Here is a 12655-nt window from a genome sequence, read left to right on the forward strand (position 1 = left end):
TATTTTTTATTTCACATACATGCAGACAGATCTCTTATGATACCTGTGGCATTTAAGCATAATTGCTTATATGCATAGGCTTTTGGTGTGCCGTCCTTGAATGGTGGTAAATCATATTCTTTGATTCAAAGAAATACAGTTTGGGTTTTTGGTTTTTTACCTTGTAAGATAGTCACGTGGTAAGGTATTAATATGAATTAAATATCATTTGAAATGCTTCTTGGTGGCATCAAAATAAAATTCATCAAAGACTTATAAGCATAATTTATATAGAATTATTGGGGCTCCTGGGTGGCTCAGTCTGTTGAGCATCTGACTTCAGCTCAGGTCATGATCCCAAGGTCAGTGAGTTCAAGCCCTGCATCGGGTTCTGTGCCGACAGCTCAGAGCCTGGAGCCTGCTTCAGATTCTGCGTCTCCCTCTGTCTCTGCTCCTCCCCTGCTCACACTCTGTCCCTCTCTGTCTCTCAAAAAAAAAAAAAAAATAATAAAACATTTAAAAATTTAAAAAATTATATAGAATTATGCTGACTTTCATCTTTAGGGCTTCATATTGTAACAGCCTCACTGGTATCTTTGCCTACATTGATTTTCAACCAGAATTTTCATCCACATATTTTCTTCTGTTGGGCCTTCATGGTTTTAGTCATGAAAGTGTAAAAATGAGAACAAGAACTGCATTACAGCATCAGAGGTGGCTTCAAGCTCTCTTTTCCAAAGTTTGTGGTTACTTTTAACAACTAAGTTTCAGGATGCTGTAATTAAAAAATAATACTGGTAGTAATAGGAATATAACTTTTCTCTTTCTCTTTTTTCCCCCTTAAACATCAATGTTCCCAGTGATCTGTCCTAGTTCACTGCTCTCCTTTTAATTCCTTCTTGAGTGATCCAAAGCTTTAACAGCTCGTTGATGGGAAGGCTCAAATATCTTTAAGTATAATACCAGCCTACGTCCAGCTGGATGTTCCACAGGCACATTGCATGTGTCCTCGGCCTGTCCCCTTAACCACTCCCCATCTTAGTAAATGCCACCATCTTCCATCCAGCTACCGAGCCCAGAAACTTGAGAATTATCTGAAATTGCTTGCTGCCTCACCCCCTTCTTTTTCATCATATTCTATTGATTCTATTTCTTAAATATCTCCCAAATCCATCCCTCTTTCTCCATCCTCAGTGGCCTTGACTTATTCCTTGTTTCTTTTTCTCCAACATTGTTCTAACTAATCTCTCTATTTTCAGTGTCACTCATTTTGAAATTTCTCCCTTAAGTATTGTTTCCAAGGTGATGTTTCTAATATGCAAATCACAATATGTGTCTTCATTTCATTCAGTATTTTTCAATAAGCATTCTATTTATATTTTGGATGGTTTCGATTTTGTTCAAAGGGATTGGCCTGCATGCAGGATATTCAGCATCTTTGGCCTATCCACAAAACACCTAGAATATCTCCCAATTTTTATGCTAAGCACAAACACCCTCCTCACACGTTTCCAAGGGCCCTCTAGAAGGTATGCTGACACTCTCCGCCGAAAACCAAAAATAGTTTCCTAAAAGAAACTCCTCCAGGATAATTTTCATTCTCTTTAGCTTGACACTCAAGCTTCTTCAGGATACCTCTTTCTGCTGCTTTTATTTATTTCCCAACAACTGCTCGCATGCAGCCTATGGCCATGCCAGCTCACTTGGGGCTCCCCACACAGGCCACATCTTTTAAGAACTCCGTGCCTTGATCTATGTTGTTCTCTATTTCTGGTCCCTTGCTCAAGACAGTGCTTATCCTTCAAGACTCAGGTATCCCTCTCTGCTTCCCCTTCTTTGCAAATCCCTGCCTAGTTTAGATGGCTCAGTTCTGTGGTTCCACTGTGAATACTTGCTTCATCAAGATCAGTTGTCACCACGTATCTATCCAATTCAGTTGCTGGGTTGTTCTGTTTCACCCACTTAACGGTAAATATAAAGCTTGAAGTGGCTTCCTGTAGCATCGGCTGGATAATCGTTTCACATTCCAAATTTAAAAAGTGCCAATATCCTTACATGAAATACACATGCAAATCATGCACCCACAACCAATTCCTAGGCTATAGCCTAAATCAGTCTGCCACCATTGTAAAATTGCTTTTGTCATGTGGATTTTAAGTTCCACTCTGTTCGTTATCTGTTCTTGTAATTTTTACAAATGATGCTTTAAGTTACTTGTCATCCTGTAAAATTGATGGTCCTGGAAGATACCCCATTGTACACCTGCTCTTTCTCTTCCCTGCAGATCACATCTGGCCACAGCAACTCTTCACATTAATAGGAATCCAGATAAACTAATTTGAGAAAATGACTTCCACATTCAGTTAAAAAAAAACAGACAAAAAGTATATGTTTTCCTGCATCTTCTTTTATACTTACTACAATCAGACATTTTAAAATTTGTCAAATTCTGATAGAATTTAGTATCTTACTGTTTTCATTGCATCTTTATTTCTAATAATATGAAATATCTTCCACATATTTGTTGGCCTTTATATTATGGACTCTGTGAATTATCAAGATAGGATTTTGCATATTTTATTTGCTTTTTTCTTATTGATACCTAAGAACTTTCTGTAAGTAAATCTATTAAGCCCTTTCTGTCACGTTAATTACAAAAATTTTCTGGACTCCTGGGTGGCACAAGTGGTTAAGCATCCAACTAGATTTTGGCTCGGGTCATGATCTCACGGTTTGTGAGTCTGAGCCCTGCATCGGGCTCTGCCCTGACAGTGCGGAGCCTGCTTGAGATTTTTTTCTCTCCCTCCCTCATTCCCTCTCTCTCTGCCCCTCCCTTGTTTGTGCACTCTTCTTTCTCTCAAAATACATTGTTCTAATAAATGTTCTGTTAAATATATATATACATATTTATATATATAACATTAAATATAAATATATATAAGTATATATATATAATTATAAAACTTTTCCAGTTTGAACATGCATGTAAGGTTTTACAATCTAGATTTAAAATGTCTTTGAGAATCTGATCTTCCAATAGTTTATTATTTATATATTTGTTTTCACTCCCATTCCAAGATTATTAAGCTGCTCAAAATATTTTATTCTAATATATTTAGAGGTTTTTCTTTTCAAATGGAAATATGCAGTTCATTTGGGAAATTTCTTGGTATGAGGATTAGAGAAGGAAACATGCTTTAAAATTATAAATGTATATTGGGGTGCCTGGATGGCAATCATGATCCCAGGGTCATGACCCCAGGGTCAGCAGGTTGAGCCCTACGTTGTCCCCTGCACTGAATGCTGTGTAGCCTGCTTAAGATTCTCTCTCTCTCTACCTCTGTCACTTCTCCCCCACCTGAACTCTTTCTCTAAAATAAAAGAAAAATAAAATAAAATGATAAATGTCTATCAAGTGCCTGTAATATCTTTTACTAAATGAGAATTTAATTATATGTTAAATTCTAATATAGATACATAGATTCATTTCTGAATACTCTTCTTCCACTGTGGCCAGTAGCTTTTTTTCTATATTTTTCATCTAATTTTATCTAGTAGAGCCAGTTACCCATCTTTACTCATTTTTGTTTTGAGAGGGATTCCTCATCATTTTCTTGCATATTTTTTATTCCAATGAACTTTAGAATGATTTTGTCATGTTCCACGTTTTTAAGATTCTATAGGGATTTTGAGTGGGGTTGTAATTAATTTAGACATGAATTTAGGAAAAGCAATTACATTTCTCAAATACTGAGCTTCTCTATGTCAGAATAAGTCACATTGATTCCCATTTTAATCTTATTTTACATATCTTAGTCAAATGTTATAGTTTTTCTAGTCAGGTTCAACAAATTTATCATCAGGTTTAGTTTTTAGTGTTATATGCTGTTATTGCCATTGGAGATCGAATCATTTATTTTTTTGTGTGTTTCCTATCCAGTAATACTAATAGAAACAGTAACAATAATACATAGTAATAATTATATATACTTCACACTAGTAAATCAAGTATTAATACTCTCTAAATGTACTTTTCCAATTACACAGTATATAATTTATCATCATTCAATGAATATATTTTGGACAAACACAAATACCAGGGAGTATGTTAGATCCTTATAAACAGCCCCTGCCCTTGTAACAATGAATAGAGAAGACTGACACTAACTGAATAATCATACAACTGCATAAAGCATTGTAGTTGTGCTACAAGGAAAAGTACAGAGTGCCAAGAGAATTTATAACAGGGACTTTATTTAACCAGGGTGATAGTGAAGGGTGAGGATGTATCTAAACAGAATCTAAAAGATGAGTACAAGTAAACTGAGCAGAAGGAATACATATCCAATTAGATTTTGACAGGCTGGGGAATCCGCCTTTCAGGAAATGGACATAAATCCATTGTGTGTGGAGCAGAGAGTAAGGTTGATAGTGGCAACATGAAGCTTCAAAAGTCAGGTGTCAGGTCATGGAAGAGTCTCAGAGTTTAAGGATTTTTATCTTTATCCTAAAAGTTTCTACTAAAGTTTTTTTAAGGGGTGTGTGTGTATGTGTGTGCATGCACGCATGCACGTTGGAAGGACGAGGGAGAATGAAGTGACATATTCAGATCAGTATTTCAAATTGACCATTCTGGCTCTTTGGGAAGAATGGATCAGAAAAACACAACAATAAATACCTGAAAACCTATTGGAAGGCTACTGAAGGAGCCCAGGTGAGAGATAATGATAATGTGGACTAGCATAGTGGCAGGGGACACAAAGAGAAGAATATGGTTTTAAGAAACATTAGGCTGACTTAAAAAAATACAAAAGCACCAGTTATTTTACTCAAAATGAGTTTATTTGGAAATAGCAGAGGAATTGCAATTCGGAACCAGCAAACTACTGTGAACCCATAAGCCATAGCAAGTCTGGAGTCTTGTTTTTATAGCTGAAGGGAGGAAGCTGGGAGGGACTGTTTTACTGAATTCTCATTGGTTGTGCTGTTGCTAGGCAAAGAGAAATTCTTCCTTCCACCTGCTGGGGTACATAAATTATGCTTCTTTCCTGCTGGGAAATTCAAGATATACTTCTTACAACAAGTGGTAGTTTGTAAGAGCTCTCCCTTCAGGGCTTCCCAACTCTGTTATAAATTAAGTTTCCTTTATTTTCACAAGGCAAAATTGAAAATACTTAGCAATGCCAGAATTCTGGCTTGGTGAGGGAGGGAGGTGACAAGAACAACTCCCAGGTTTCTAGCCTGACTAAATGGATGGATGGTGAGGCTATTGTCTGAGATAGGGAACACAGAATATAAAACCAGCTTTGAGATAGAAATATCAAGAATTTTTTTTAAGATGCTGAGCTACAAGTACTTCTGAACACTGAATGAAGATGGTGAGTTAAACATTTATGTACGCATTTCTTGAACTCCGAGGGATTTGTGCTGTGTATATGCATTTTGGAGCTACTGACACATGGTAATTAAAACTGTGGGCATAGATAATGGCCAGTGATGACAGAATATTGTGTGTGAAGGTAAAGAGACAAAGACTGATCCTTGGGGAATGCCAACAATTAAATTTGGATAAAATGATGCAAAATGGGAAGAAAAGCTGTTCTTGGGTAATCCAGCCATTTGATTAAAAAAAATCAGCTTATGGACATGCCTTGTGCTCCACAGGCTTTTGGTTGTCATGTGGTATCATTGCCTTGGTTTACCATTGTTGGAACTCTGCCCCCAAAATTACCTTTTAAGAGATTATTCTTAGTCTTTCCTGAAATCTTCATAATTTCAAAGAAAAAATGTTATTTTAAGATGCTCTTTTCCATGGTGGGATAGGGACTCTGAGGTAGTTCTAATCAGTGTTCTTTTTCTTCTCCAGTATTTTCTTGCATCTGCTTTCTGCCATATAACACCACTCTATTGAGAAGGAATTTTGACTATAATTTCTCTGAATCTCTTTTCAATTGGGAATAAATTATTCAACTTGGCCATAATTTAACACATTTTATGAGTTTGGGCCTTTTTCAGCATTCTTTATGCTTTCTTTGCTATTTTTTCTTTTTTTTTCATTTCTGTTAATTAGGCAAATTTTCACTTGTATTTTTAATAAATCAATATTAAATTAATGTCACCATCCTCCCTAGCTATAGATTAGTTCACTTTTGATCATGTAGAGTTTGAAATATCATTTAGAAAGGTAAAGAGGTCCATGAGTCTAGTGGGACCTATTGATCTAGAACTCAGACAAGTAATTTGAGGGCTTTTGGAATTGTCTGGGGCAATCTTTTATTCCTGAGCTCCAAATAAGAGCTGGTATTTCTATAGCTAGAGATTATTTAGTGTTTTTGACTTAACAGAATCACCACATATTTCTGGTTTATCTATCTAAACTTGTACAACCTTTATAGGTTGGATTTGAAGGAAGTTTTAATACAAACAAAACTCACAAATGTCCTTGGTATATAAATACTCAAATGTAAGATGTAGAGCTCAAATAATAACCAACTTGGGGAAAAATAAAGTTGTGAAATAAATACTGAAAATAAAACTCTGAAAACATTTAGGCTAAATTCATATGTGTTATACTTTGAAACAGACATTTTATTATCACAGTTTATTCAACCATGAAAAACCAGTTGCATTTCTCTTTTTATCAATAATACTACCGAGATTTTTAAGGGCAAAGACAGTGATAATTAGTGTCGTGTTGCCTTTGTGGGTGATTTTAAAATTGATTTTCATTTCTAAGCCAGTATGTACACAATGGGAGGTATTTGTTGTTTTATCCTTTAAATAAATGGCAAGTAAAGAATACCACAACACTTTACTTTTCACTATTGGAAATAAAATGGATCTAATATGTTCAAAGGAATTTCACAAAACGAAAACATTGACATGACAAAAGCGTGCATTTAATTTGATGCTTTGCAGAGATACATGACTAAAGTTGCGTGCATGGCTTGTCCTTTGGGATGGTCCCAGCTGTTTATTTTTAAAGAAAAAATAAAAATGGAGCCAACAAATGCAATTAAGGGGGAAAAAAACCTTGAGACACAAGGGGACCTACATGTTCTGGTCTAAGAAACATGCAAGTATCACAAAACATTCCAGATACAGTATGACAGATGAACAATGAAAAGGCACTGGAACAATGCTCCTTCTTTCAGAAATGGGAAGTCTAACAGTTATTTTTTCACAAATGGTATTGGTGAAACCATCTTTATTTTTAAAAAAATTTATAAAAGGAATTTTAGCACCATCATTAGAGGAAAAATAATAATACATTTTAGCCCTGCCTATCTCCAGTCTTGGAATAATAACAGAAGCATAGCACCTTTTAGTATCTAAAATATAAACAAGAATAGTAAGTCCATCCCAGCTTCTAGAGATGAGGTAGCTCATGCTAAGAAATGTTGGGTCACTTTTCCTATGAGAGTTCAAAGGCCAAATGTTCTACTTCCAATCATCACATTTGATTAGAGTCAGCTCCACCACTTGAGTTTCTAAATCTTTTTCTTCATTATAGCCTTCAGGATGATGAGATTGTACATGTGGAAGACTCTCGACTTTGGGTCCTGGACATATGTTTAAAAGTTGTACATGTAAATTATTTTTCATTCAATGTCTTCTTAAACAAGAAAGTGCAAATGTATTCAATGGTATATTCATGGTAACTTCTATCTATATTGATAGACTGAGTCAAGAGGGAAAGGTACCTTTAAATTTGAATGAGAAAAAGTCTGAACTTACCACCCTTTACAAAAATTTCAGATCACTTTGTTTTCCAGAAATTCCAATGAATGTATAGTATTTAAAAATTCCATTTAATACAGTGAGAAATTGATGGGTTTTTTTTCAAGTTCTCTTTGAAGAGTCCCTACGGTAGTTACACAATCTCTAGACATGCATGTGGGTTTCAATCACAAGGGTAAACATTCTGATTTCATTTTTAATTGATAATTTGGGAATGAGAGGTCACAAAAGGGCACTACTTTGTATTTTTCAAACTACAGTCAAGTGAAACAAACATGTGTTGTGGTTTTACATACCCCACTCTTTAAGCTACCTGCCAGGAAGAAGAATTTTCTCATAAATACTAAGCAACTTTGTCATTACATTGAAATAAATTGAAGAAAACGGAGATTCATTTTATTCAATCAGTTTACTTTTTTAAAAGGTGGTCAATGTCATTGGTCGTCTTAAACCTAAACTGCTGTATTGAAAAATATTTTAAATCAATTAAAACTTGAGGATTGTAAGTAAAATAAATATTCTGAAGGATAAGGAGGCCAGGCACTTAAGACCATATATACAATGCTGATGCAGGATCAGCCATTACTTCAAGAGTCTCAGGATCAGCTTCAAACAGTCAAAATTCTTGTGAATGGTGGTGGTCATTGATGGCGGGGGTGGTGCTCATTGTCGATGTATCTTGGCTTGCTTTACACAAAACAAACTGGCCCAATTTCGATGCCAAATTCTTGGTCTGTGCTGCCAACATCCACAGGGGCAAGATCTATGATGGGCAAGCGTGCCACATTCTGTGTTCTATATTCAAAGATGGTCTTGCCCACATTTCCATTTCGTTTCTAGAATTAAATGGTGCAACAGGTTAATAGTATATACAAATTATTCCAAAGATGTTAGGCATAAACTTCCAAGCCAAACTTGATAATGTGAAAGCAATTTCTTTTAGTGCACTACTTGAAATTAAGAGCACTGTTAATATCAAGCTGTACTGGCATAGCTGGAGGCATTTCTTACATACTTTAAATTGAGAAAATGCCTTTTGTTCTTTTGCAGCTTCCCAAATGGTCACTAACAACAAACTGTGAAAGCCTTTTTTGCTTTTCACAAATGAAATAATTCACCATGAAATATTTTCCTTTTTTATATCTATATATACAAATGGGGAGACATACAAATCAGTGAAAAATACAAGGAGTATCTCAGATTGATTATCTGTTTTAGAATCAAGGAATTTTAAGCATGTAACTGAGCTGAAATAAAGTGATTTGCAGGAGAACCAAAGTGCGTTTGCAGAAGAGCTGGGTTGAATCCCAAGGATCCAGTCCTTTGTTAATTATCGTATTAAAACTTCTACCATGCTTCATGTACTAATACACATTCACATTTATGCTAAAGAGTATAAGTGAAGCTATACTAAGCTTCACTAAGCTATACTATACTATTCACTATAGCTATACTAGCTATAAAAAGTATAAGTGAAGCTATTATGCATAATCATATACTGGGTAAAATTGCCCCCACTTCTGCCAATGCAGCATTTTTAACAAAATACATTTTTACTCAACCAGATCAATATATAGATTAAAAGTACTTACAGAGCAAGTATCTTGAAGAACTATGTATCTGAATCTAACATTTCCCTCTGCTTTGATTTCCAAGTCATTTGACCCTTTGAGAACCACAGCTTTCTTGAGGTTTTTGGCTTGATCATCCATGTATCCTACACTGTTTTTACAGATGTAAGTAATGTTCTGGGAAGCTTCTTTCGATAAAAGGCGCAAGAAGGTCATTTGAGTAATGGCTGCATTAGGTGACCGATGGTCTCCATAAACAAACTAGAGGAACAAAGAGTCTTTGTTATAGGAAACACTGAAAGGTTTTAATAAGTGCTCTGTGTGTGTGTGTGTGTGTGTGTGTGTGTGTGTGTGTCTGCGTGTCTGTGTGCATGTGTGATTTCAGACATCAATTTTGAAGAGTATTACTTTTATTCTTTCGTATAACAACATACTCTACCTATATATAAAAATATTTTAACACTTCTATGAATACTCACAAGGGAGAACCTCTGTCTTTATTACCCCCCCAAAAAAGGTAATGAAATCAATGACAATTATAACTCACTAGAGAAAATATAAGTATTTTAGAAATCTACTTCTGTTTAAAAAAATCTTGCATATTGCTTTTTAGCACTTATACCTGAGCACTAGCTCAATCATGTATCAAAAATAACTCACTGTCCTTATTGCTAATTACAATAAGAATTGGAACTTAATTTTCTAAACCCACTGTTACATACTTACAGGAAATATGAATTACAAGCTTTCTATCAGCTAACAAAAACAGATAATCAAAAAAATTTGAAACATAAAGAACCTTCTTTTCTGCTCTTCTCTTTTAAGCTCTATTTTCAATGCTCCTATTTAAGCCTTTTACATAGTATACTGACTAAATTACATTTCAGTTGGGTGTATTTAAATGTTAAAATTTCCTACCCATTAAATAATTGTAGATTCTAGTATATCCTGTACACACCTATAATATCTCATTATGTTTACTAGTAGCATGAATTCTGAGGAAAGGTCAGAAGCAGAGTTGAGAAGAAAGTTTCAGAGTTAGGCTGCCATAAAGAGATCCAGAATGAAATATTCTTATTATAATAGGAAATGGCAAGGCTGGTTGAGAATCTAAATACAGGACCATGAAAGAGACATAAAGGAAAAATATTAATAAATTCATATGCAGTTGACCATGAATAACATGGGTTTAAACTGCATGGGTCCACTTACACATAGAATTTTTTCAACATACACAGTACAGTGCTGTGAATGTATTTTCTCCTCCTCCTGAGTTACATTTTCTTTTCTCTAGCTTACTTTATTCTGAGAATAGAGTATATAATCCATATAACATACAAAATATGTGTTGATCAACTGTTTATGTTATTGGTAAGTCTTCCAGTCAACAGTAGGCAATTAGTTGTTAAGTTTTGGGGGACTCAGAAGTTGTATGCAGATTTCTGACTGCACAGATTTTTGACTGATTTTTGTCCCTAACCCCTGTGTTGTTCAAGGTTCAACTGTAATTACAAAGACACCTTAAGTTTAAATAATACTACAAACTTTACAAAGTGATTTAATTATTAAAAATACTATTACAGTGATTATCTAATATTTATTTATAGCTTATCATGTACCAGATATACACAGAGACTGCAATATATTATCACTTTCACTTTAAAATTGCAAAACTGGGGGCACCTGGGTGGCTCAGTCAGTTAAGTGGCTGACTTCAGCTCAGGTCATGATCTCACAGTTTATGAGTTTGAGCCCCAAGTTGGGCTCTGTGCTGACAGCTCAGAGCCTGGAGCCTGCTCCGGATTCTGTGTCTCCCTGTCTCTCCTCCGCTCCCCAGCTTGTGCTCTCTCTCTCTCTCTCTCTCTCTTTCTCTTTCAAAAATAAATAAACATATAAAAAAATAAAATAAAATAAAATAAAATGGCAAAACTGGGGCGCCTGGTGGCTCAGTAGGATGAGCAACCAAGTCTTAATTTCGGCTCAGGTTATGATCTTATGGTTCATAGGATCAAGCCCTGTGCTGCGCTGTGAGCATGGAGGGATTCTCTCTCTCTCTCTCTCTCTCTCTCTCTCTCTCTCTCTCTCTCTCTTCCCCTCCCCGTTCATCCTCTGTCTCTCTCACAAAATAAATAAATAAAACTTTTTTTAAAATGCCAGAACGAGGCTCCAAAAGGTTAAGTGACTTCCTGAGGTCACAATGTCAGCAAGAGATGCAGGTACTTGTCACCAAGGTCTCCTGACACTAAGGATAATCCCTGTCTTTCAACTCTGGCAAGATCCCTTTAGATATACTCCACAATCAGTGTCACACGCATTAAAGGAACTAATATTAAAAATAGTTACTTTTCCACATTCCAAGCAAAATTTGTCATGCAAAATTTATGTTAATATAATTTATAATAAAATTTGTTTATGCAATAATAAATGTGGTCAAAAATAATAGCATAATCCTAAATAAAGAAAGTACAATAAATAATGAAAAGCAAAGAATACAATTTTAAGTAAGCATATTAAATTACCTGAGATCCTCTATTCATATCAAGACCATACCAAACAGGCTTATGGTCAGAAGATTTGCTGGCCCACCAGGTTTTACGAGGCACACTGGATGGGTTTGCTGAAATACATGTTTCTCCTGTTTCCATGTTGCAGTAAACTTTTATTGCATCTTCAGCAGATCCCTGGTTAGGATCAATCCAGTACTCACCTATTTTCCAAAATAAAAATATTAGCCACATAAAGAGAATTTCAAGCATGATTATGAGTCTCTAGAAGAATTAACAGAGGGTTTGAAAATATGAATTCACTGATGAAGGACTTTTTTAAGAGAGAGTATCTCAGTTAAGAAAATACTCCGCAGTTAAGGAAAAAGTAACTGGTACACATTTGAGTCCTTTCTACACAGGAAGCACTGTTCTAAGCACTTTGCCAAATCATGTGCTTAAGGCTCAACGTATACACGGGAAGGAAATATCATAATCCTCATTTTATAAATGAGAAACCTCTACCAAAAAGAGATAATCCACCATAATTAAGTGGCTTTGCCAAAATGAATGTGTTCTCATGAAATTTATAAGGATAATATTTTAAAGCAAACTATAATTGGAATGTAATAAAATAACATATTGTGAAAACTATGAATAAAATAAGTAAATGAGTTGAAATACAATTAGAATGCTATAAATTATCTCTGTAACTACATGAAAATGGATCAATAGAATATGTCCTCTTTTGTAATGCTTATCATCTTATCTTATAATTTTTCATGTCACTGACTATCCCCACCACTAAAGCATAAATGTGATGTTTGCCACTTTGCCTTTTGTGTCTGTCTGTAAGTAGAGAGTCAATCAAATATTTTGGGA

At 35.1% G+C, this 12655-nt stretch overlaps 1 protein-coding gene across 9 annotated transcripts in view; it reads right to left on the bottom strand.

Moving 5' to 3' along the window:
- Positions 1 to 6856: 6856 nt before the first annotated feature.
- COL5A2 (collagen type V alpha 2 chain) overlaps positions 6857 to 12655 on the bottom strand; it is a 387158-nt gene continuing 381359 nt past the window's right edge. For all 9 annotated transcript variants that reach the window (XM_042949421.1, XM_042949419.1, XM_042949417.1 and 6 more), the window contains 3 exons: positions 11810 to 11997; positions 9312 to 9551; positions 6857 to 8555 (listed from right to left, as the gene is read on the bottom strand). In XM_042949421.1, the coding sequence (XP_042805355.1) occupies positions 8409 to 8555; positions 9312 to 9551; positions 11810 to 11997 (575 nt within the window). In that variant the 3' untranslated portion in view covers positions 6857 to 8408. The remainder of the gene's footprint in view (positions 8556 to 9311; positions 9552 to 11809; positions 11998 to 12655) is intronic.

Source organism: Panthera leo, chromosome C1 (assembly GCF_018350215.1).
Source record: "Panthera leo isolate Ple1 chromosome C1, P.leo_Ple1_pat1.1, whole genome shotgun sequence".
In the NCBI taxonomy this organism is placed as follows: domain Eukaryota; kingdom Metazoa; phylum Chordata; class Mammalia; order Carnivora; family Felidae; genus Panthera; species Panthera leo.